Source organism: Prionailurus viverrinus, chromosome D1 (genome assembly GCF_022837055.1).
Source record: "Prionailurus viverrinus isolate Anna chromosome D1, UM_Priviv_1.0, whole genome shotgun sequence".
Classification (NCBI taxonomy): domain Eukaryota; kingdom Metazoa; phylum Chordata; class Mammalia; order Carnivora; family Felidae; genus Prionailurus; species Prionailurus viverrinus.
In genome coordinates this window covers 98,401,539-98,425,408 of record NC_062570.1, presented here as the reverse complement: position 1 = coordinate 98,425,408, position 23,870 = coordinate 98,401,539, and the positions used below count along the sequence as shown (strand labels likewise).

The following is a 23,870-nucleotide window of genomic DNA, read 5'->3' as shown; positions in this document are numbered from 1 at the left end:
GCATACCAAACAAAACCTGCCCAAACCAGCTTCAGCGCAGCTCTGGAAATGTTGTTTTAAATGACTTTTATTTTGTAGTCTTAGAGCGGCAATTCACATGGGGTTTTAAGTCCTAGTGTCAAGCAGGGTTGGTTGGCTTCTAAACCACTCACTCGCCCTCTCCCTCCCGCCTGTGGGGCCTCCTCTTCCCCGTGGGTGGCGGGTGGCGTGGCGGCAGAGGCCCCTCCAGTGCAGCGCAGAGCAAGGGGCAGGGGCTGTGCCCAAGCCAGCAGGTTCTTTTACCCGGAGAGGGCTGCCAGGCCTGTCGGAACAGCCACAGAGGCTCAGCGCCACTGCCCTTCTCATTTGCTGCAGAAATGCATGGAAATGAAGAACACCATCCTGGCCCGGCAGAAGGAGATGCACAGCTCCCTGGAGAAGGTAAAACAGCTGATCCGCCTCATCCACGGCATCGACCTCTCCAAACCCGTAGACTCTGAGGCCACTGTGGGGGCCGTGTCCAACGGCCCGGACTGCACCCCCCCTGCCATTGCCGCCACCTCCACGCCGGCCCACTCCCCCTCCTCCCAGAGCTGCACAGCGAACTGTACCCAGGGGGATGAGACTAAATAACAGAGCCCCGCGAGGAGAAGCCACGGGATCCCGGCGGCAAGGAGAGCAAAAACACTGAAGACTCTAGAAAAGCAAAGCCGGATTTCTTCTGGAAAGTACAGAATTCTTTTGGTTCTTTGGTTCCAGAGAGAGAGAAGATGCTTGTGCCAGGTGGCACCAGAGTTTGCCAATTGATCCTTCTTGTTCTGTGTGTACATGCAAAGATTGGACCATGTTACATGAAATAGTGCCAGCTGGAGGTTCTTTGCCAGCATCATGCCAAGTGAAATAATATATTTACTCTCTCTATTATACACCAGTGTGTGCCTGCAGCAGCCTCCACAGCCACCATGGGTTTGTTTCTGTTTTGTTGGGTGGGGAGCAGGGACGGGCGGAGGGAGGAGAGCAGGTTTCAGACCCTTATTTGCGGAGCCGTTTGTTTAGGTAGAGAAGATGAGTCCAAAGAGTGTGTGGGCTTTCCTGTTTCTAAACTTTCACTACTATAAAACCAAAAAAAAAAAAAAAAAAAAAAGGAAATCGAGATTTAACCAACCCCAGTGCCCAGAGGAGGGATGGGAGGGAATGGGAGGGAGCCAGGGTGGGAAAAATATATCAAGTAAGCAGTATTTCCTATCGCCTGGGGAGGGGCACGGTACAGGGAGAGGTGGACGGCAAGAACAAGGTTCTTCTCCCGCGCGCTCTGCTTCCTTCCGTGGGCGCCCCCACCGCTCCCCGCGTTCCTTCCCTGCTTTGGCAAATTGGCGCGCATCCCCGTGGGTGATCCGGTTACCTTCCCTCTCCAAGAACGAGCAGAGCAGGCCCGGCCTCGGCTGGCCATTGCCCGGGCAGGGAAGAAGGGTGTGTGTGTGTCGAGGAAGGAAAAAAGGTGGATCAGTGATTTTTACTTGAAAACAAGCTCCATCCCTTTTCTATATTTATAAGAAGAGAAGATTCTGAGCGAAGCAGCACGCGACCCAGGTGTGTGTGAATTCAATGGAGATGTTTCTTTCCTCTTTTTTTTAAGTTTTTGTTTTTGTTTTTGTTTTTCTTTAAGAAAAGGTTTTATTTTGTTGTTTACTTTACTTTTTTGGTAACAAAAACTAAAATAAGGAATAGAAAAGCTGTTTTTCAGGCTGACAGTCAATTAAGGGTAGTCGAGGCCGTGCATGGTAGAATAGGAATCATAGTGTCAGTGAGGTCCAGTGAGTCCGTGTGAGTCCTGTGTCATCGTTCGGGGCACTGTTTTTATGCAAGGGCAAAAATCTTTGTATCTGGGGAAAAACGACAACAACTTTTTTTTAAATTAAAAAGGAAAATAAAAGATATTGAGGTCTTCCTAGTGTTACTTAAATTAAGATCAAGGTAAGAAACATTGTAAAAAAAATTACAAAAGTGCTATTTGTTTCCTAAAAACAGTGATTTCTATTAAAAAGGTGTCAGAACTGGAGAAAATGCTGTGTAGTTATAATTTTTTAGCACAGAACCTGCTGATCATGATGACATTTTGCTGTGTTTGTGTCTCAAGACTGGTGGGCTAGTCTCCATGACTTCTGTCCTCTGGACGCTGCGGCCTTGAGGGGCAGCACGAGCCCTCCCACCACTCTCCCCTCCTTGGAAAGGACTGTCCTCCCTTCTTGGAGCAGGGGTCCGGGCTTCTGTTTTCAAAGCTCAACTGGAGTGTGGACGGTATCAGGGCCCTACCCTACCCATTTGTCTCCTCGGATTTTGCTAGAGCAAAAGGCTGGTGCCTAAATAAGATCCCTTCCTTTGGTGCTGCTTTCAGTCTTTCAGCCACCAGCATTGTGAGTGCCTGGGGGACAACTTTGAAGGACTTGGCCAGTGACTGCTAGCCTTGGCGAGGGAGGGTGCAGGGGGCAGGCTGGCTGCATCAGCCCTTGGTGCTTAGAATGAACAAAGGAGCGAGAAGTCTTGAGGGTGTGTGGTGTCTCTGAGACAAAGAGCCCCAGGGTGGCCTTTGTGTCTGTCTTGCCTTTGGAGAGGTCTGAATCTCCAGCCGAGTTCTCTGCCTGCCTGCTGGCTTCGGGTACAGGAGACGGAGTTTACTGCCCTTTGCACATTCACAAGCTTCCTGGGTGACCTGTGGCTGGAATCCCTGTGCTTGCCTTGGCTCGGCCGGTCTCCTTGAGAAAACCAGGGTTCTGAAAGACTTGGATCATGTCTGTCATCTTGCCTCGTGGGAAGTAAATTTGTCACGTGCGTGCTCCCGCCGGAGATCTTGGCCCCGTCGCATGCCTGGGCCCACAGAAGGAAGGCAGGCGCTCTGTGCCCCAGCCCTCCCGGGACCTCTTCTCTCAAGCCCGCCCCCTACTCCACAATGGCCAGGGTCTAGGAGGGGCGGACGAGGCCATGTTACTTTCTCCCTCACCCACTTAGGCCCAGAAAGCCCAGTTAGAAACCTGAAAGCAAATGCAAGAGAAAGAGACGCTTCTTAGGTCAAATATGCCTCATCCCTACTGGCCATTTCATCTTCCCGGGAGTGTTAGGGGGTGAAGGGTGGCTACACAGGCCTCAGAGTCCGACCCTGGCTGCAAAGTTGCCTGAGGGGGACAGAGGAGCTCCCTTTTCTCCTGCAGAAACCAAGGTGCTACGACTAGTCAGGGAGCTTTGGAGATGCCCGGACTAGTTGGAGGAATAGTTGGCGGAGGTTCAGAGCCCAGCAGCAGGCTGTGCGCCCGCTCTTAAGCTCTCGCATTTGACTTGTCCGGGCCACACGATACCTATCTTTTTTTTTGAAAGAAGTTCGGAAACGATCATCACTAGGGGCCTTTGCTCCGAAAGGAGCCGCCTGAGAATTGTCGGGGTGGCAGGGGGGACAGGGGTGAGGGTAGAGCCAGGAATCGGCCAGTATTTTGCCTGTTGTGAGTACTCACACTCTTCGCCTCGTCCGGGGTTGGGGTTTGGATTCTTCCTAAAGTGCAGCTAGGAGCTGTTGGTGTGGAGTACAAAATGCAACCCTGCCCCCAAACCCACATTCTAGACTCAAATTCCAAAACTCTACTTACTGCCATCAAAAGGCCCCGGTCACCCCATCTCCTTTTCCTTTATGGTCCTGCCAAGAGAAGACCTTCTCTGTGTCCCCCAGACCTGTGGGTGCTTGTGGGCGACCTGAGACACACGGTCATGACTGCCTCACCTGGGCTGTCTCCACTTCCCTCTTTCTCCTTCCCTCTGCCGCTCGCTCCCCACGACCGGGTTTAGCTGCTCACAAGACACATCTCAGACCAGCTGGCTTTGCAATCACTTCAGGGGCCAGGGAGTGGCTGGTCTGGGACCGGGAGGAGGCTGCCCTCGAGCCGTTGGCCCTGGCCGGTCCGGTGGCATGGGCACTGCACCCCGGAGGCAGTGAGGTCATGTTGCTGTCATCTCCCACCTCCCAGTCTTGCCGATGCCGCCCGCGGGGCCTTCTTTCATGGGGCCTGCTGGGTCTTGTCTCACCTCTGCTGAGCTCATCCAGAGTTCTGTTTCTCCCTTCCTTATCAGGCCCTTGGGGGCAGCCGGGCTGGGGGCAGCCCCTGGTGGGGCCATCCCTGTGTGGGGCTGCCACACGGCGGCCGCAGCCCCCAGCTGGCACCGTCCCGAGTGCCCGGTTGCCCTGCAGGGCCTGCCTGTCCCTGCTTCTTCTTGGCTCAGGCTCAACAGGCAGCATGAACGGGCACAACTGCCGCCCCCAGGCCTCTCCCCGTAAAGGAGGGTGACTGTGTCCAGCTCACCCAGTCTGCGTGCACAGCTGCCCCCTCCAGCCATCTCTGATACTTCCTCTTGGGACCAGTGGAGCCCCTCTGGGCTCTCGCTCCCAATCTCTACGCGGTTTTCTCCCTTCACTCCCTTCTGGGGTGTGGTCTTTCTTATTTATCCAAAGGGCTTAATTTAGGAGACTTTTACCCCAGGGGTAAAAGGCTCTTCTGGGTAGTAGGATGGACGGTGGGCCCAGGTGTTTTCCAGGCCCTGAGTTCTCCAGATTCCACGGCTTCCGCTGGATGGGGGCAACTCTGCTCTGCGTAAATGACTGTGGGCCTCACCCCCACCCCTCAGCTGGGCACCCTTGGCAGGAAACAGGAGACCCATTTTCACCTTGACTTACAGCCGTCCTCAGTGCCAGCTCCTCTCCAAGGGAGGGGGCGGCCCCTGAGAAGATTCCTCTGGCCCTCTGGCAACAGTGAAGGGGAGGAAGCTGGGGGTCGCCCCCTCCAGAGAGCCAGGGTGGAACTCTTAAAAATAGCCCTCGTAGAGGAAGGGCAGGGCTCACAAATTCCACTTTGCTCCCCCCTCCCAGAAGCCCTTCCTCCCTGAGGACTCCGCCATCCCCCACAGCAGTCTCTGGCCCCTGCACCTCTGTGTCGTTGGGTCCTCAGCCCAGGGTAAGCTGCAGTCAGGCAGGACAGGATGGGCAGCCAGAGGTCAGCAAGCTCCGAGCAGAAAAGAGCCAGCCAGCCCCCAATCCTGTCTCTTGTCCACGCCCTTTGTGATTTCAGTCTTGGTAGAACTTGTATTTGGAGTTTTGTGCTTCAAAGTTTTTGTTTTTGTTTGTTTCATTTTTGTTTTGAGGGGGTGGGGGGGGATCCAGAGCAGCTGATCAATTTGTATTTATTTATTTTAACATTTTACTAAATAAAGCCAAATAAAGTCTCTCAGCCTCATGGTGTTGGGTCTGGGGCAGGGGAGGGTGGGCCTCCGGGGGAGGGTCCGGGCCCCACTGCGACTCCAGGGAGACTCCGCACCTTCCCGGCTGACCCACACCCTCATGCCCCCAAACCAGAAGGAACGTGCAAAAGGGCTTTAAAACCTTTTAATTACGAAAAAGAGATGTACAGATGAAGCTAGGGGAACCAGCCCCCAAACCACTGGGGCAGAGTGAGACTAGATCCCAGCCATAGCAGCACGGGGAGGCCCCCAGGACCCACCCCACAGGTGCTCCAACTGAAGCCCTTTCCACTGAGACCTTCAATAATTTAAATAGCAGGGAGGGTGGGATGGGTGGCAAGGCTGCTCCAGTGTCTGCAGGGAGCGTGAGAGCCAAGGTGGGGGGGGGGGAGGGGGGAGGCAGCGGGGAGCCACTGCAGGCCCAGCCTGGGGGGGGTCAGGCGGGGCCTGGGGGTTGCTGCAGGGCAGTGAGGTATTTGAGGGCTGCAGCCCCGTAGTGACGGGACAAGTCCTGGTGGAACTCGTCCTTCAGGGCCTGGAGGCAGTCACGATAGGCGGGGCTGGAGCGGAAGCGAGAGATGTCGAGGCTCGGGGCATGTGGCAGGTGGATGGTGAAGGCCTCAGGCAGCACCAGGAGCTCATATTCCTGCAGGGGTGGGAGGCAGATGGACATTCTGGGCTGAGGGGAAGATTACAGCTCTGGGGGGACGGGGGGGGGGGGGGGGGAGGTGGGCAGGCTTATTCAATAGCCCCTTACAGCCAAAGGAAGGGTCGAAGGGCAGACGATTTGAGTTCTACCCAAAGGTGGAATTTCTAACAGTACTGCCTAATGGCGTGCTTGCCAGGCCGAGGCGTAGTGAGCTCCCTGGGCCTGGAGGCATTCACATTGAAACCAGAGGCAGCAAGGCACGCCCTCACCTGTGCATCCAGCTCCACGATGTGGGCCACCTTGTTCCAGCCGAACCCCACAAATCGGGGGTCGTAGCGGGGACAGTCACGAGGCACCACCACGTAGGGCTCATAGTCAGCTGCCCACTGCACACGGTACGGGGTCTGAGCCTCTCGCCAGCGGGCATAGTCTGTGGGCGCGTGGCCCCGGGGCCACTCGTGGTACCTGCAGAGCAGGAGAGGGGGGCAGAGAACCAAGCTGAAACCAGGAGCTCAGTGAGGGGGTAGGGGGAGCGGTGGGGGGCGGGGGGGGGGGAGAACGGAGCCGAGCAGAGCAGTGGCCTCTCCCACCTGAAGGTGTAGAGAGAGCCAGAGTCCAGCAAGGCCAGCAGTTCGGCCTTGGAACTGGGGAAGCTGAAGCGGTAGTGCAGGGTCTCGAATGCCGGCACCACCAGGGCCACTTTGCGCTCACTGTCCAGCTTCAGCTGCTCGATGGAGGCCCTGTCGGGGGAGCACCCGTGAACAGAGAAGAGGGAAGCCTGTGGGCCCAGCGATTCCCTTCCTTTTCTTAGCCGCAGGCCCCAAAGCTGGCTCGCCCAGACGCCCCGCAGGAGACAGACGGAAATGGAGCTGCCGTGGGAAGCGGGCCCCAGCCTCCCGCGCTCTCCTACGGCAGCCCAGAGAAACGAGGTGGCACCCCTGCCCCAATACAAACCCCTCCTACAGAGGAAACTGAGGCCCAGACGTCTCCCGGGCGACGACATACTTGCCCGGGGTCCTGCGGGTACCCCCCCCCCCGCCATCCACACCCACCCATACACCGTCCCTCTCCCTCCCTCCTCAGGCCCACCTGAGGTAGTCGTAGAGGGAATAAGCAGGCAGAAAGTCAATGTCGCTGAGGAAGACGTAAGGCGTGAGGGCTTGGGCCAAGGCCACGTTCCGAAGCTCGTTGACAGGGTAGAGGGGACCCTTACGATACACCACGTGGTAGGCCACGTCCTGCCGGGCGGAGAGCACTGCCGAGGCCTCGACGAAACGCAGGAACTGCTGGGCCTCTGCATCTGTGAGGTACAAGGCCAGGCTCATGGGGCCTGGCCAGTGTCTGCACAGGGCTTCCAGCATCTGCAGCCTGGGATAAAGGGGGTGGTCAGCCCAAGGACGGCTGGAACCACCGCCCCCCCCCCCCAGGTCAGCCGCTGCAAACACCCCCTTCAAGTGACTTATTAAGCACCTTCCCAATGCTCTTTAAGCTGGTCTTAATCTTCACAACTACCCCACAAGGTGGGTCCTTTCTCACAGAACAAGAACACCAAAGGCCAGAGATACTAAGACTTGCCCGTGGTCCCACAGCTACAGAGGGCATTTCCAGGCATTTCCAGGCACCTACACGATCCCCAAAACCCAAGCTCTTAACCACAGCCAGTGTCTCCAAATCCGGGAACTCCTCAAGCACCAGGCAACGAGAGCTCTCCCCTCCACCCATTGAAACCATCCTCTCTGGAGGAGGTTTCTGGAAATTCCCAGGCCTTGCTCCCTGGTGCGGCCCTTGGCACCCTCACCGGTCCATGGAGAGCTGGGCCACCAGGGTGACGTCGTGGGGCCGGGGAGGCAGCGGCTCATGGGGCAGGAAGGAGATGTGCACCCGGTGCACGGTGAGCTGTTGCTGCCGGAACTCAAAGCAGGCATCTTCCTCGTCCAGTTGTGCCAGGGCCCGCTGCAACTGGGGACATTGAGGGGAGAGAAGGACCGGGGCTGGGGCAGGAGGATAGGTCCCCAGGCAAGGCCAGGTCCTCCCAGAGCAAAGAGGAGCAGAGCCTCCTCAAGGCAAGGGAAGGTGGCTCCCTCTCACCTGCTCGGTCCCCGGAGGGGGCGGGCTGGGGCACCCGAAGAGCTCTCTCCGCAGCAGGTTCCCGTCATACTCCAGGAAGGTCAGGTAGAGGTTTCGGAAGTATTCCACGTGCTTGTTCTTCACACGCAGCTTCTTTGGTGAGTTCCAGTGGATCACCTGGAACCCAAGAGGGTTTTGTTGCGGGGCTAGGAGCAGGGAACAGAAGCCCACCGCTCAGCCCCCACCCCATTCACCTTGAGATCAGATGCCTCCGAGTAGCAGCGCTCAGCCAGCGTGTGGTCTGACAGCTGAACGTTCCAGACGCAGGGCAGGGGCTGCACCAAGCCCGGGTGCTCCTTGATGACGGCATTGAAGATGTCCTGGGCGGAGACGGCCATCACGTCCCGGCCCAGAGCCTGCCCCACCCACCCCCCTTTCAAAAGCTCCCACAGACCTGGTCTGCCAGTGAGGTGGCGGGCAGGGTGAGGAGCTCGCGAGTGGCGGTCAGCTTCCACATCTGCCCCCAGCCGGCCTGCCGGAGCCTGTCCAGCCGCAGGAGGATCACACCTGCCCAGGGGAAAGGCTGTCATGCCCACCTGGGCTAATCCAGCTCCTGGCTCCAGGGGTCATGAAGGCGTCTTTTGAATGTTTATTTTTTGACCCATTGGTTTTTTTCTGTCTGTTCAGACATAGCGTGGACCACCTCGGTCAATAATCATTCCTCCTGGGGGTAAAGGGGACGCGCTGCACAGCTTACAGAGCACCTGCACAGCCATCTTCTCACGCTCAGTGATCCCAGGGCTGATAAAATCACCCCCATTTAATGGATGAGAAAACTGAGGTACAGAGGGACCAAGTGGCTTGGCCAAAGTCATCCAACACAAACAGCCATGGTCGCAACTGTTTTCTGGCTCTTCTCCCAATGTTCTTTCCACAGCACTATTCTTCCTGGGGGGGGGGGGGGGGGTCCTAGCATTCTGTGCCCTGCCCAGTCCCTGGGGCCTGAGGACAAGTGGCCACCCCTCCTGCCTCCCCCCACCACTGTCCCACCTGTGTTAAATCCCCGGCCCAAGGCAGGCCAGGGCCTGTGATTCCTCCAGAGGTTGCCCAGGTACCAGTCGCTCTGGTTCTCCACAAGACCGATCACTTGCTTGTCTGGGAGGGGAGGGCACGAGGCAGCTGCCTGAGGCTGCCACAGGACCTCGGCTCAGGGCTAGGCCACAGTGGGGCCTGGACAGGCCAGGGAGGGGGGCTGGCTGGGGCTGGGTCCCAGACCTCTCACCAGAAAAGTGAGCAAAGAGCGCCCAGAGCTCTGCGATATCAGAGGCGAAGGTGACATCTGTGTCCAGCACAATGACACGGGCCAGGTCAGGGGGCAGGGCACCGGGCAGCACTAGCTTCATTAGGCCATACAGGCCAGAGTAGTGCTTGTTGGGGATCCAGGAGACCTGGGGCTGCGGAGGTGGGGGGGGAAGGACAGGGCATGAACCTGGCAGAGAAGAGCTTGTGAGTGCCAGAACGCACCCAGGAGGGGTGAGGGATTTGAGCTTCTGTAGGTGTGATGGGACGGGGGCGGGGGGGGGGGGGTGTCCCAGGCAGCTCTAGCCTCTCCCCCACACCCTCACCCCGATGCCCTGGGAGGGAGGAAAGGGCTGTGCGCAGCCAGAAAGCAGTGCAGAAGGGCCAGGGCTCCTGCCTTGAGCTCTTCCAAGTCATAGAAGCTGACCCCGACAGCAGGCACCATCCACGTGTGGAAGAGCATCTCCAGAATGTTCCTGGCCACAGCATCAGTCACCAAATGGAAATGCAGTGGATTTTTCCTTGGGGAAGGACAAGTGAGGAAAGCCGATAGGCCCGAGAAGGGAGAACACGGGACAAGACCCACTGGAGGGGCCCAGAAGTGGCAGCACTAACTTCTGCAAAGAGCCGTTCCATACCCGGCTTAGGATATTCTTAGAACCACCTTCAAGGGAGGAAGGGACACTGTCCCTGTGGCGCAGATGGGGGAACTGGAGCTCTGAGATCCTGCCCAAGACTTTGTTCCGTGGCTCCCCACTCCTGCCTCCCCACCCCCACCCTGACAGCTGGTTATACCTGTAGAAGAGCACAGATTTCACCAGGGTGTTGAGGTCTCGGCTGGAGTTATGTCCCGCGCACACGATGGCCACGTGCAAGAGCTGGGGAGGAGGCGCAGAGGTGGGCAGCAGCCCCTCCCCCACTCGAAGGTGAGAGCCCACGACCGGCCTGGCCCGGCCTAGGGTAGTGTAGCCCCACCCGGCAACAAGAGCTAAGGAAGAATGGGGTGGGGGGATGTGGAGTAGGAGTTCACCTCTATTTCACAAATGGAGAAACCGAGGCGGGAGCCCGGGGATGCGTCGTCCCCGGCTGGGTGGTCAGTGTCCCGGCCCACGCCAGGTGTCGTGATTCCCACAGGTGCCCGGGTGGCCCGGCTGGGGCGCGGAGCCCCGGAGATTCCCGCCGCCAGGGGCCGCGCGCGCCTACCTCGCACTTGGGCGGCAGCGGCCGCGGCCGCGGCGGGACGCAGTCCGAGAGGTTGTGGCCCCCGCGGTCCGCCGGCGGGTCTCCGTCGAGGGCAGCAGCTCCCCGCGGCCTCTCGTCTGGAGGGACACGTGGCGTCAGCGGGCAGAGGAAGGATCCCGGCACCCCCCCACACACACACCCGCTCGCCTCCTCGCTCGCCGCGCTTACACTCCAGGTCCCCGCCGAACAGGAAAAATCCGATCAGAAGCAGCAGGAGCAACAGCGCCGCGGCCCCCAGCGCCCGGGGGCGCCCTCGGGGCAGCATGGCCGCCTGCGGGGGCGCTCAGGGCGGGGAGCGACCCCGGGCTGCGGGCTCCATCGCGGTCCCTGCGGACCCGGGAGGGAGGCAGGAGGATCAGCCTCGGGCGGCGGGGCCCGACGGCTGCCCGATCCTCCCTCCCGCACTGAGTCGCCACCTCACCTGCTCCAGGGGCTCGGGGACCCAGACTTTCCTCTTCCAGAAGCCGGCTGGAGGGAAAGGGGGTGGAGGCGCAGGCCAGCCCCGTGAGGAGCAGGAGCCAGCCCCGCCCCCAACCTAGGTTCAGGTTTCACCTCTGCTCAGCGGAGCCCGTAGGGGCGGGGAGACCCTTGGGGACCTGGCCCCGCCCCTGCCTCGGCATCCAACGGCTCCCCCAGCCCTGGGAACGAGCCGGATGGCTGGAGGGAGCCGGGGCAGCCACCCAGGAAGGCCTAGTCCCCGCTACCTGCCCTGAGCCCATCCCCCTCTTCCCAGCTCTGGGGCCCCATCTCTTCCCCTTAACCTCCCACCGTTGGGAGGGGCCCGTGACCCCCGGCCCCGGATCAAAGGGACGGCGGGGGTGAGGAGGAAGAAGTGGAATGCGGGGCCTCGAGGGTCAGGGACACCTGCTCTGGGGACTAGGGGCCGGGCCGGCGGAGACCTGCCCGGGAGCCGCGGAGCACCTGGAGCTCCAGCTTTTCTTCCTGCTCCCGGGCTTTCCACCCTCCCCCCCCCCCCCCCCCCCCCAGTTCTGGCGGCGCGGCCCAGACAAAGCCGCCTCCAGGTCTACTCCTGCCCCGGAGCTGGCAAGGGGGCCTCACCGACGCCAGGAACCCCCACCATTGCCTAGACCCGCGCATTGTGAACCGGGGCTGGGGCTGGATTTCTAATTATGCCCCACCTTGCACCCCACAGCAGGCCGCAGCCTGGCCCCCTGAACCACCACGTTGGACTGAGCGCTTCTTCTGCGCGCCAGGCCCCGTGCTGAGGTTTGACAAGCCTCTTCTCAGTCACCCCTACCCCCAGCCTGTGACACACACACGCATTCTTCTCGTCTGAGAATTGAAGTGACCTGTTAGAACACTCTCCCACCCCTTTCCCAGGTCCCTTCCAGGCTCTTCCCCGAAGGCAAAGTTTCTTGCTACTCTTCTCTAAGGGTTTCCTGCCTGAGGTCTTGCCCTTGATATTCCTTCTGCCTGCATTCTGCCAGATTCGCACAAGGCCAGCTCCTCCTCTACATCCCTTGGTTTATTTTATTCCTATAAAACTGACCTTGCTGACTTGTGTATAGCCGGTCGCCCCCCTGGAAGAAGGCTGCTCATGGGGATAGTGGATGAGATGTACCAGGCCTCTCCGTGACACGGGTCCTTTAGCCCAACTTCACCTATAAAAAGTGAGGGCCTGAGAGACCCTAACCCCCAAAGAAGCTGTGGAAAGCAGCCCAGGCTGAGACCCCTCAAGTCTCCTCCTCCAAGAGGCCTTTCTCTGAGAGATGAGGGTCTTCCAGGAAGGTCCAGTTTTGGAGGCCAGGGGCGGTGGTTGCCATGGAGACTTATGGTGGCTCCCTGCACATCTGGGAATTAAGAGGAGATGCAGGGATGCAGGGGCCATTCTGGCGTCTGAAGCTTTGAGCCTCCACACCCCCCTCCCACGTTCATCCCTAGCCTGGAGCAGGAGTGGGGTTGGGCAAATCCCTCCCCAACACCCTCAGTAGCCACAGGGCAGGCGGCAGGAGGGGGGGGGGACAGTATAAATGTGAGGGAGAGGGTAGAGCACACAGTCAGGGCCTGTCCAGGGAGCTTGTGGGGGACCTGGGGCTGTAGAACTTACTGTGGCTATTCACAGTGCTGGCCGCACCCCTCTCTTAACCTTACCGTTCAGAGAAACCTGTCTGATGAGATGCTTGCCAGGCCTCCAAGAGGTTGTTCTGGGACATCCAGGGGGCATGGGAGACAGGTATGGGCATATGAAAGGTTACTGGTCTTCTAGGCCTGAGACCTGGTTTGGCCCATCTCTGCCCAAGACTTTGCTGTGTGACCTTAGCCTAGTCAGGCCCCCTTTCTGGGCCTCAGTGTCTTCCTCTGTACTTGTTAGACTAGTAGTCTAGCTCTCTTCTGTGGCTCAGGGCAGACTAGAGGGAGGGAGGTTCTGGCCCAACTTGCCCAGAGGCCCTTCCAGCCCAACCAGGTGACCAATTCCAGGCAGGGACCCAGCAGGGAGGGGCTGTCCTGGGTGGCTCCTGCACTCACGGCCACTCTTTGTTTCTGGGATCTAATCGGGCAGCGATCTGGAGAGGAAATTCAGGCAGCAACTGGCTGAGCCCATGCGCCCCTCCCAGACCTGAAGGGAAGGAGGAGAAGCAGGCGCCAGCCCCAGTGCCCTTCATTCTGTCCGGGGGAGGCAGTGGCTCTGTTCTCCACACTTTGTTCCTCCCCAGAACCACAGGACCATCAGCCCTGGGAGTATCGAAGGAACCTCACACACTCCACCCTCACTCTCTCCACAGCTGCAGAGGGAGAGACTGGAGGAGTGCCCACTGGTGAGGTCGGGGGAATGAGTTCATTAAGATGGTGGGGTGCAGGGAGAAAGAGCCCCATACTGAATACCCTGAGTCCTAGCTTTAAACCCAGCTGCCAATTTGAGTCAAGACCAAGTGGTCTCGATGCACCACCCTTCCTGGGCTATGGGCAGCAGGGGAGAGGACAGTGCTGTGGGAGGCACCCATGGCGGTCCATTTGGCCAATGCCATGCCACGTGACCTGGGACAAAGTCCTTTTCCCTACTTGGGTCTCTAATTCCCCATCTGTGAAAAAGAGCTCATGCCGAGCTGGCCAGGTGGCCAGGAGAAGTGGTGTATGAGTGAGCCTGGCTCCCAGGAGGTGGTGAGAAATGTTGAGAATGCCCACGACCCCCTCCGTTCTCCAAGACCTTTAGCCTCTCCTGAGGCCCCTGGACACATCTCCCCGAGTCATCGTTGCTTGGCATGAGTCGGGAGGGCAGCTATGATTCCCCACTTGATATAGAAAAAAACTAAGCTGGAGAGGAGGGTGAGGGAGGGGGTAGTGCAAGGAGGGCAAGTGAGGTGTGTGGCTTAAACCGCCTAGATTCTGTGGTCAGACTAGACCAAGATTCAGATGTGACCCGGCATTCTTAAGTAGATCCTTTCCTCGCCTGCAGAAAATAACCGGCAGAGGGAATTGGGTAAAACACTGTATTACTACTCTCAGGGTAATCGGACTGGCCGGGTCCCCAAGGGCTCAGCAGCGCGACCCCACCCATGCCCCGCCCCCTTCCCCACAGCCAATTAGTGGCGGCCTCCCCAGAGCGTCAACCTCTGGCCGCTCTTCTCCCACCACAGCCCCTTTCAGGGAGGCTGCCCCATCTGGGAGGAGATTCCCAGGAGTCTCCCCCATCCCTTGGGGAGCAGCTGAGGACCGGGAGGTGCATCCGAGGGCCGAAAAGAGCTCTGAGATTGCGCCCGAGTTCAAGGACCAAGACTCTCCTTAAACCATTTTACAGATGGGGAAACTCGAGATCCAGAAAAGGGAAACACTCGATCAGGTCACCCCGAGCCAATAGCAGAAGTCCGAAACCGTTTTCTCTGCGAAGATGGGAGTGAAGGTCCGCACAGTCGATGCGGGAGCTGTGGCCGAAGCCCAGCACTAACAGTGCTGACCAGGGAATCCAGACTGCGTGGAAAGCTGTACTCTTCCTTGCCTCAGTTTCCCCCGCATTACCTCGGGGAGGACGGCAGACGAGGCAACTGGTCAAACGCGCACCTGCCAAGACTCTCCCCGCGGCTCCCAAGTCTGATGGAAGTTCCTTTAGCGAGCTACCTCCCAGCCCTTTAAAATCCGGTCCTCCAGCTCGAGCCTCTCGGCGTTCTATTGGAAAGACTCCAGGGTCCTGGTCCATTCTCTAGAATGAACCGCTAAGACTACCGCGGGAGCCTTCCTGGAACTGCTAACTGCGCAGGCGCGAGGGCAGCCCACCCGGAAGGCGGAAGAACCGGGCCCCAACTTGTTGGGTGGGTCGGGGGCGGAGAGTGTGTTAACCAATGACCTGAAGGATCAGGGAGGGCAGGTTTAGGCCCTCCGTTGCTAAGCGCTATTCTAGTGGGAGGTGATTTAAGAAATGGGGTGAAGGGTAGTCCCAATGGCCCTTCACGTCAACATCCTTCGGGCCCGCGGAAGTTAAGCAACCAAGAGGCGGGCCTAGGACCGGAAGCAGGAAGGAGGGCGCAGGAAGCAGGGCGCTGCAGCCTGTCGTACTGTCGGTGCGTGAGTCTGTCGGTTCCGAGGGCAGGATGGAGAAACTGCGGCTTCTGAGCCTCCGCTACCAGGAGTACGTGACTCGCCACCCGGCCGCCACGGCCCAGCTGGAGACGGCAGTGCGGGGCCTCAGTTACCTGCTGGCAGGTGCCACCCTGACTTATCTATGCCCGATCCCTTCGAAACTCTGACCCCACTAGCCCCATCCCTTCGGAGTCAGGGTGGTGGTCGCTGTGCCTGAGAAGTTCCTTTTAGGTTCCCATAGGGCATAGGGAGGGGACTTCCAGGGCCCGAAGCCGCAGGCTGGAGTCAAACCCTTACCGTCGCCTCCTGTGCCTTCTCCCCAGGTCGCTTCGCGGATTCGCATGAGCTGTCAGAGCTGGGTGAGCGGGGCTCTGGGGAGGGTGGGGGGCGGCGGGGCTTCCGAGAGAGGTGACCACCCCTAGGTTTTCCATTAGATCGTCCTGTGCTGTGACTGAATCGGACAGAGGTCCAGCGTTCACCGTCTTGGGCCCTCCATGTCCCCATAGTCGAGAGACAAATCTGGGGACCTTGACTGGTCAGGCGGCTGGCCCAAGCACTTTTCCTGCCTTTGCCCAGTTAATCCTCCCCTCTAGTCTTATGAGGTGGGTACCGCTACCGCTCTCAGTGTCCAGTTGAGGGAACAGAAAGGCAGTGAGGTTAGGGAACGGCTACTGATGATCCCAGAACCAGGATTCAAACCTGGATTTCCCACATTCTAGGATCCCCAGACTGTAACTGCCTCAGTAGTGTTTGCCCAGGGAGCACTGGAGGTAGTGAACAGTAGAGGTGGAGCAGACTTTCAGGGACGGGCTGCAGAGAACTAAGGCCAGGAGGTGAGACCACCCATCCATGGCTGCTGAGAGCAATGGGCACTTCTGGGCGGCTGGATGACCAGTGCTGTCCAGCAGGGTTTGTCACGAGATCAAACTATCCTTTCTTGTTCCAACCGCCCCCACGAGGTCATACTGGGGAGTGTGGAACTCTGAGGAAGTGGGTGGGGGAGGCAGGTTGGTTTCCACAGAGTGTGTGGTTGGTGGAGCCCAGCAGGTGACAGGTGAGCCCTGCGGCTCTGGAGAGAAGGGGAGGGCCTGGAGGCCGCCACACCAGCCCCTCAAGGCTGCGCTCTACCCCTCAGTGTATTCCGCCTCTAACCTGCTTGTGCTGCTCAATGACGGGATCCTGCGGAAGGAGCTTCGGAAAAAGTTGCCTGTGGTGAGGATTCTGTCGGGAGCCGAGGGCGGGAAGCGTCGGGATTTGGGAGTAAAGTGGTAACAACCAGCCCGCGTGGGTGGCAGGTGTTTTGGTCTCAGAGTATGAGCTTTAAGCCGTCTCGTAAGGCGCAGGGTCGAGCTGTTAGCATCCCCCTCTCTGAGTTCCAGAGACATAGGGTAGCCTGTCTCCGGTGGAGAACGCAGGCCTACGTGTGCAGCCTTAGGGGAAAATCCATATCTCCTGTCAGAGGAATCCTCTAGGGGGAGGGCCTGGGATTGGGGCCCCTCCCTGACCTCTTGGCCTGGGGTTCCTGCAGTCGCTGACCCAGCAGAAGCTGCTGATGTGGCTGAGTGTGCTCGAGTGCGTGGAGGTGTTCATGGAGATGGGGGCCGCCAAGGTGTGGGGTGAAGTGGGCCGTTGGCTCGTCATTGCCCTCATCCAGCTGGCCAAGTATGTCGGGACTGAGGAGGGCAGGGCCTGGGTGGGGGCATCTCAGGCCAGCGGTTCGTATGGGGTTCAGCAGAGCACCCCTGACCCCCTGCCGGCTAGCCACCTCCCCCGCAGCCCTGCCATACTCCCAACCTAGGGCTGTCCTACGGATGTTCCTGCTGATCTGGTTCAAGGCTGGCCTCCAGACCTCACCCCCCATCATTCCGCTGGACAGGGAGACCCAGGCACATTCCCCGGGTAAGGTGCTTCCACGCTCTGGAGTGGCCTGGGACACGGGATTAATTTGTGGGTTTAGAACCGGCCAGCATGAGTGGAGTGTTGTCTGTTTAAAACAAAATTTTTTTAACGTTTGTTTATTATTGAGAGACAGACACAGAGCATGAGCAGGGGAGGGGTAGAGAGAGGGGGAGGCACAGAATCCCAAGTAGGCTCCAGGCTCTGAGCCGTTAGCACAGAGCCCGACGCGGGGCTCGAACTCACAAACTGCGAGATCGTGACCTGAGCCGAAGTCAGTCGCCCAACTAACTGAGCCACCCAGGCACCCCGAGTGTTGTCTGTTTATGGAGCACATCTGTCCCTATCAGCTCAGTTTGCTCTCGTCACCCTGTATTGTACAGAGGAAAAGAAGAAAGGTTAGGCTAGGGGCAGAATCAGAACTTGAACTCAGGGCTTCTGGCGCCAGAGTCCTCCTTCTTTTTGGTGGGCAGCAGGAACAGGGGACGGCTTGAGTAGGAGACAGAGGTCCTGCCAACCATGTCTTTGGGCCTCGTTCTATCTATCAAGAGGCACAGCTTCGTGAGGCAGGGTACCTGGCAGATCTGTCCCTTCAGGGCTTTGGACTCCTCACCGGTTGGCCTCCAGGCCTGACTCTCCTGGCCTTGAGTGGGGACAGCTCTTTGCTTCTCCTTGTGGGTCCTACTGAAAGCCACGGACTGAGAAGACATGGTCGTTCTGGTGCTGCGGTCCCCACAATTGTGGTTGGGCCACTCTAGTCCCTGGGAAGCCTGGGTTCTTGGCTGGCTCACCTGCCACGGGTGATGCTGACCTTTCCCCCAGGCCAGGGAGAATGTTGAGCCACAGTGCCTGGCTACGGTGTCCTTGCCTCAGCCACGGCCTTAGTACACACTTATCCGTGCTCGTCCGTTCTCCCCTCAGCCCGCGAGCATTCACTGTGCACCTGTTCTTTGCATGCCCTCCTGGAAACACGTCCCTCTGACAGTACGGCCTTCTGTCTGTCCGTGCTAGATTGTGACCAGAGCCCCGGCAGCCAGGAGCAGTCATACGTTGGGAAGCGGTCAAACCGAGTGGTACGAACCCTCCAGAACAGTAAGTGTAGGGTGTAGCTGGACTGGGAACCTCAGTGCTCAGGTCAGCCTGGGCCTGACTGCTCATCTGCCCCCCGTGTGTTCTAGCTCCGTCCCTGCACTCGAGGCACTGGGGAGCCCCCCAGCAGCGGGAGGGACGACAGCAGCGGCAGCACGAGGAGCTGAGTGTCCCCCCCACCCCGCTGGGGCTGCAAGAGACCATCGCAGAGTCCTTGTATATCGCCCGGCCCCTGCTGCACCGTATCCTTAGCACGGGGCTGGCCGGCGCTGCGGGGTGGGCTGGATGGGGAGTGGGCGGGTGGGCCACGTGCCGGAGACATCCTTGACACCTTGGCCGTCAGTGCTCAGCCTGGGCCTGTGGGGTCAGCGGTCGTGGACGCCCTGGCTCCTGTCTGGTGTCGTGGACGTGACCAGGTGAGCCTGGGCCCTCCTGGGGGCTCCACCCCCTCTGCCGGGCTCTGGGCTGCAGGCCTGTCCTCACCCGAGCCGTCTGCTTCTCTTGCCGCCCCTGACCGTGTCCCCTCCTGCCCCCAGCCTGAGCCTCCTGAGTGACAGGAAGGGCCTGACCCGGAGGGAGCGGCTGGAGCTGCGGCGCCGGACCATCTTGCTGCTCTACTACCTGCTGCGCTCCCCATTCTATGACCGCTTCTCCGAGTGAGGACCGGCCACCACAAGTGGCAAGGCCCACCCTCGGCCACGAGGAGGGGAGGGCAGCAGGGCACTGGTGTCCCAACCCCCGAGCACGTCTTCTCCCCTGCTCCCTCCGTCCTCCATCCAGAGCGAGCACCCACTGTGTGCCGTCCTGGGTGCGGCCACTTCCTCATCAGATCGATGGCAGCCCGCCCAGCCCTGCCTCAGAGCCATCAGCCCAAGTGCGCAGGAGTTAAGGGGCGTTAGCACGCCAAGCGCAGGGCCACTGGGATGGTGGCGGGTGTGGGCGCGATGGTTGAGTAGTTTGGGTCCCCACTTGTCAGAAGAAGCCTTTGAGAGTCAAAGAAGCCGGGCACCTTAAACAGAGCCACCCAGCTGGCCAGTGGCAGAGCCGGGTGCCACCTCCGTGCTGTCTCTTAGCCTGCCCCTACCTCGCCCAGCCTCTGTGCCGTCACCTGTGAGCGTCCTCAGCTGGACACAGGGCTCCCTGGCAGCAAGTAGGGGGTGGCTTGGGGCCACGCTCCCCAGGGCCTGCCAGGCGACTGCCCCAGGTCATACTGAGATCCGAGGCCCTTGCACAACGACTGGGGCCATGAGACGGACCGGAGGCTCCCCCGACCCCCTCTGTCTCTACATCTTAACAAGGAAGACTGAACTAGTAACTAGAATTACATTTAACATTATGGCCCCACAACCTCCGGCTCTCGTTTGGCTTGGTGTGTTTTTGAGGCAATAGGAAGCAGGTTTGGGCCAAACTTAATACCACCTTGGCGAAAATAGCTTGGCCTGGCAATTGCTATTTTCAGATAAGTTTGGAAGCTCACGAGGTTCTAAAGCCAAGTCGTATTCCTTGCTCTAGAGAAATATTCCAGAGACTTACGTGGACCGTGTGACCTCCCCCCCCTCCCCCTCCCCCTCCCCCGCTCCCAGATCGTCTGCACTTTGCAGAGAAAGCATAGCCCCCCAGGAACCGAGGCATTTTGGGGCAACAGTCACGGCAGAGGGGTCTCCCCAGGCTGCGTGCCCCTAGTGTGGCGTGCATTCCTGCAGAGACCAGACCAGCCTCGCACCCTCACGGCAGTGGCCCAGACTGAGAAAGGTCTAGAAACTTATGCCTGGTATATAGTAAGCACTTAGTGAGTGCCGGGAATCTTATCACTTCTTTTTCTTTTCTTTTTTTTTTTTTTTTAAAGTGTTTATTTATTCTTGAAGGAGAGAGAGGCAGAACGCAAGCAGGGGAGGGGCAGAGAGAGAGGGAGACACAGAATCCAAAGCAGGCTCCGGGCTTCGAGCTGTCAGCACAGAGCCCGATGCAGGGCTCGAACTCACAAACCGCGAGATCATGACCTGAGCCGAAGTCGGACGTTTAACTGACTGAGCCACCCAGGCGCCCCTTATCATTTCTTATTATCATCCCCAACACCATCGCCTCACCCCAGGTTCTCCTGTGGGGAAGCCCTGTCTCTTAAAAAAATAGGGCTTCGGCCCTTGTCCCTTCCTCTGAGTGTGCCCCCCTCAGACTGCATGCCCCCTTGGGGCCTGGTCACTCTCAGCGTGGGCCTGTGAGGTTTCAGTGTGGCTCAGCTCTTCTGGCTTACTGGGGGCTTCTCGAAGGCAGAGTGGGACTGTCCTTCCCTCTGGGCCCTCTCTGTCCCTGCTTGGGGCTCCATGAGCGTTTGTGGGCTCAGGAGAAGGAAGGGCAAGACGAGGGAGAGAGAGGGGTGGGAGGCGGTGTCTGTGGGGTGCTGGGAATATGCCACCCGTCCGCGGCTGAGCTGTGGGCGGCCCACGCCTGTGGCCCAGAGCTCTCATCCTTTTGTATCGGGGTCTGCAGGCACCCAGACCCCCTCCTCAGCCTGCTCCTTGTTTATCTTCTCTTTGCAGGGCAAGGATCCACTTCCTTCTCCAGCTACTGACAGACCATGTCCCGGGCGTTGGCCTGGTCGCGAGTAAGTGTGGGATGGTGGGATGGTGATGACTGGGTATCACAGATCTTGTGAGTGGCCCCGCATCCCTGTTTTCTCTGTATCTCCTTGCAATCTGATTCTTGACAGGAGAGAGAGCCCAGAGGTCGGATTGGGTGGGTGACAGCTCCTGGGCGTGGGCCAGGCTGGCCTGTAGAGCCTCGGGGATGGCTGGAAGAGGGCGTCCTGTTGGGGGAGGAGCGTCAGGCCACATTGGGCTGTCAGCCTTAGTCCTGCCTCAGCATCCTGGAGCGATGTGACGCTGGCTTCTCTGAGTGGGGATTATATGGCCGGGCTGAAGGCCACTAGACTGGAGCTCGTACCTCAGCAGACGGGCTGTCGCCATCCATAGCTGGACAAGCCATATGGCTTCTCTGAGCCTGAGAGTCTTTGTTAAGGGGGACGGGGATCACCGCGATGCTGCCTCCCTATGGGCTGACAGGTGGGAGAGTCAGTTGGGCTCCTGGCTGGGCAGCTGTGGGCAGCTGTATTGGGGCAGCAGTGGCCGAGACAGGCCTCAGGTAGAGCAGAGTCAGGCTGGAGTCTGGCTCTCAGCCCCGAACTCTCTCTCATTGCAGGGCCGCTCATGGATTACTTGCCCACCTGGCAGAAAATTTATTTCTACAGTTGGGGCTGACACACCCCGGGAGCGGGTGCAGGGAGGGGCGGGGTGGCGCGCCCTGCTGTTGGGGGCAGGGGGTGCCTCGGCCCTTCAGTCCCCCGGGGCCCCTCTGCTATAATAAAACTGACTCTGGCGGTGTCCGAGCATGTGGCCTCTTCATGCCCATTGCCCAGGGCACCTGGCACTCCCACGTGGCCAGGCCCGGCCCACCACCCGGCCACCAGGGCACCCCCCTAACATCCTCTCAACCCTTCCCTCTTCGGTGATGGAGCCGCTGCAGCCCGTACCTCATCACCGGGCCGAGAAGCCTCTGCTGGGACTGGGCCCCGCTCTCCTCCGGCCACAGAAAGCTGGGGTTTAGCCCCATCGCGTATAGGGAGCCGCTTGCTGGCAGCTGCAGAAGTCAACTCCGCTTCCCTGTCACCGGTCCGTGTTGACAACAAACAAGGCCGAACCTGGGCGGTGGATGACATCGGCCCGCGTGTCTTCTGGCCAGAGCCTCTGTGTGTCCCTTCCCCGCAGGGCCGTGTTGCTCCCGCTGCCCTTGGCGGTGGCCGCCTGTCAGCCTCTGTGCTGGAGCCTGACAAGTGGTGGGCCCGGCTTGCCGCAGAGGGGCACCTCAAGCCCTGAACCCCCGGTTGGCGGCAGCGGGCTTCTCCCATGGGCGAAGTAGGTCAGCCGCCAGCTGGCACTGGGGCTGACGCTGGGAGCCTGAGAGGCTCTGGGGGAAAGCCGGGTTCGGGTTCAGGGGGTGTGAGCTGGGGTCTCCTCACACTCTCCCTGCCAGCTCCCTCCCGGCCGAGTTTCCCAGGCCCACACTCGCTGCTGGAGAGGGTGCAGGGACCCAGACTGAGCGACTGAAGCCTGGTCTTTGTGCCTGTTCCGTCCCCAGCCTCAGCCTCTGCTCCCGTCCCCTTTGCCCTGTGAACGGACCATACCCTCCTGCCGATTTCTAGCCAGATGAGCGGCCCTTTAAGTTCTGAAGGTTCCATCTGCACCAGTGTCCGCCCTGCCTCACCTCCTCTGACACCCTGGGGGGAGCCACTGTAGGAGGGGCCAGCCTGCTTCTGCTCCCACCCCCCCAGATGCTTCTGGGAAAGGCACACCCGGGTCCTGGGCTGGAAAGTGAAGGGACCAGTCTTCAGGTAGTCACAGCTTGAGGCCCTCGACCTCGTGTTGCGCAGAATGACTGTGGCCGGGCACTTGCCCTGTAGCGGCCCTGGGCCTGGTGCTGTGCATTCCACAGGGAGTAAGTACAGGTCTCCTTGTCGGCCGGCTCTCAAGGACTGGCGGAGACACGTGTAAGTGCATGCGGCGTGCCAGGATAGGTGGGCGTGTGGACGTGCGAGTCTAGGTCGTGAGAGTCTAGGTCGGAGGTGGGTGAGTGGGGGATGCTTGCTGCCTAGACTGGCGCCTGCGGAGAGCGATTGGTCGAGGAAGCCTCCCTTCAAGCAGGCTTTCAAAGCGGTAACACGTCACAGTCACAGCCGTGTGAGCCGCTGCTGGGGTGGAAGGGACGGGAGGGCGGGAGCAGAAGGGATGAGCGGGAGGGGAAAGGCAGGGCCAAATCCAACAAGCCATCGCAGGCCGGGTGAGAAGCTCGGACCTGCCTCCAGAAGGCCGGGGGGGGGGGGGGGGGGGGGGGGGGGGAAGGGGCCACTCTGAACCTCGTCCCGGGGGCACCTGGGTGGTTCAGTTGGTTGAGCGACCAACTTCGGCTCCGGTCATGATCTTGCGGTTTGGGAGTCAAGCCCCGCGTCAGGCTCACTACTGTCAGTGTGGGCCCACTTCTGATCCCCCGTTGTCACCCCCCACCCCGCTCTCTCTCAAAAATAAACTTTTTTTTTTTAAGTTTACGTATTTGGAGAGAGAGGACCCGTAGGGGAGGGGCAGAGAGAGGGGGACAGAGTCTGAAGCAGGCCCCGCCACGACAGCAGAGAGACCGACACGGGGCCTGAACTCATGAAACGTGAGATGGTGAACTGGGCCGAAGTCAGACGCTTCGCTGACTTGAGCCACCCAGGAGCCCCAAAAAAGAAACATTAAAGAAACCCTGAACAGACCCAGTGGCCTGGTGCAGGGGTGCTGGTGGCAGACCGTGCTGGAGGGGGAGCACGGTGACCCTGGTGGCAGAATGGGGCCGGACTAAGGTCGTGGCAGGGCGATGGCAGGGTGTAGGTGGAACCCAGGCATGCCTTGGGACCCGTTGTGGATAGAGGGGAAGACTAGCATCTCAGAGGCAAGGAGGGTGCGCGACGAGGGACTGAGTTGGCAGTGTCCAGAACCCGTGGTTCCCAGCGGTGAACTGTGGTGAGGACGGAGGGTCCCGGCACAGGTTTGTGAGGGACAGTTGTGTGCAAGATGCAGAAAGGGAGATGACCACGGGGAGCTTAGTGTGTGGGCTCAGCACACGAGGACAGTCTGGACTGAGACACCAGGGCTTGTCAGCCTCGGGGCACTGAGGACCAGGAGCCCGGGCTGGGCCTTGGGCACCTTGGCAGTTACCGGGGTGGGGCTGGACCCCCAGTAGGTCGCTGTCTTAGAAGCGGCCGGGTTTCCAAAGTGCAGAGCTCCTCTCGGCCCTCGGGTCTGATTCCATGGGT

General features: G+C 59.6%; 3 protein-coding genes across 33 annotated transcripts in view; 2 read left to right on the top strand and 1 right to left on the bottom strand.

Moving 5' to 3' along the window:
* Nucleotides 1-5,179, top strand: part of PHF21A (PHD finger protein 21A) — a 198,046-nt gene extending 192,867 nt beyond the window's left edge. For all 24 annotated transcript variants that reach the window (XM_047876956.1, XM_047876955.1, XM_047876944.1 and 21 more), the window contains one exon: nt 355-5,179. In XM_047876956.1, the coding sequence (XP_047732912.1) occupies nt 355-612 (258 nt within the window). In that variant the 3' untranslated portion in view covers nt 613-5,179. The remainder of the gene's footprint in view (nt 1-354) is intronic.
* Nucleotides 5,180-5,384: 205 nt separating this feature from the next.
* LARGE2 (LARGE xylosyl- and glucuronyltransferase 2) lies at nt 5,385-11,252 on the bottom strand. Of its 3 annotated transcripts, none has more exons than XM_047879390.1 (16): nt 10,932-11,252; nt 10,679-10,837; nt 10,472-10,587; nt 10,064-10,146; nt 9,696-9,789; nt 9,252-9,423; nt 9,020-9,124; nt 8,424-8,536; nt 8,224-8,349; nt 7,991-8,146; nt 7,701-7,861; nt 6,992-7,270; nt 6,493-6,642; nt 6,172-6,367; nt 5,718-5,899; nt 5,385-5,673 (listed from the first exon to the last, which is right to left on the bottom strand). In XM_047879390.1, the coding sequence occupies exons 2-16, from the start codon at nt 10,773-10,775 to the stop codon at nt 5,562-5,564; spliced, it is 2,142 nt and encodes a 713-aa protein (XP_047735346.1). In that variant the 5' UTR covers nt 10,776-10,837; nt 10,932-11,252; the 3' UTR covers nt 5,385-5,561. The 3 variants fall into 3 exon arrangements, with proteins under 3 accessions (XP_047735346.1, XP_047735345.1, XP_047735347.1); XM_047879389.1 differs by having other exon boundaries at nt 9,666-9,789; nt 10,932-11,251; XM_047879391.1 differs by having other exon boundaries at nt 5,385-5,899; nt 9,666-9,789; nt 10,932-11,247.
* Nucleotides 11,253-13,160: 1,908 nt separating this feature from the next.
* On the top strand, nt 13,161-21,548 carry PEX16 (peroxisomal biogenesis factor 16). Of its 6 annotated transcripts, none has more exons than XM_047879396.1 (12): nt 13,161-13,287; nt 14,268-15,092; nt 15,367-15,402; nt 15,763-15,876; nt 16,179-16,255; nt 16,572-16,705; nt 16,842-16,942; nt 17,951-18,031; nt 18,118-18,270; nt 18,368-18,444; nt 20,566-20,630; nt 21,224-21,548. In XM_047879396.1, the coding sequence occupies exons 6-12, from the start codon at nt 16,596-16,598 to the stop codon at nt 21,531-21,533; spliced, it is 897 nt and encodes a 298-aa protein (XP_047735352.1). In that variant the 5' UTR covers nt 13,161-13,287; nt 14,268-15,092; nt 15,367-15,402; nt 15,763-15,876; nt 16,179-16,255; nt 16,572-16,595; the 3' UTR covers nt 21,534-21,548. The 6 variants fall into 6 exon arrangements, with proteins under 6 accessions (XP_047735352.1, XP_047735350.1, XP_047735348.1 ...); XM_047879393.1 differs by lacking the exon at nt 15,763-15,876 and adding an exon at nt 18,565-18,684 and having other exon boundaries at nt 13,179-13,287; nt 14,268-15,166; nt 18,372-18,444; nt 21,224-21,405; XM_047879394.1 differs by lacking the exon at nt 15,763-15,876 and having other exon boundaries at nt 13,162-13,287.
* Nucleotides 21,549-23,870: the final 2,322 nt, after the last annotated feature.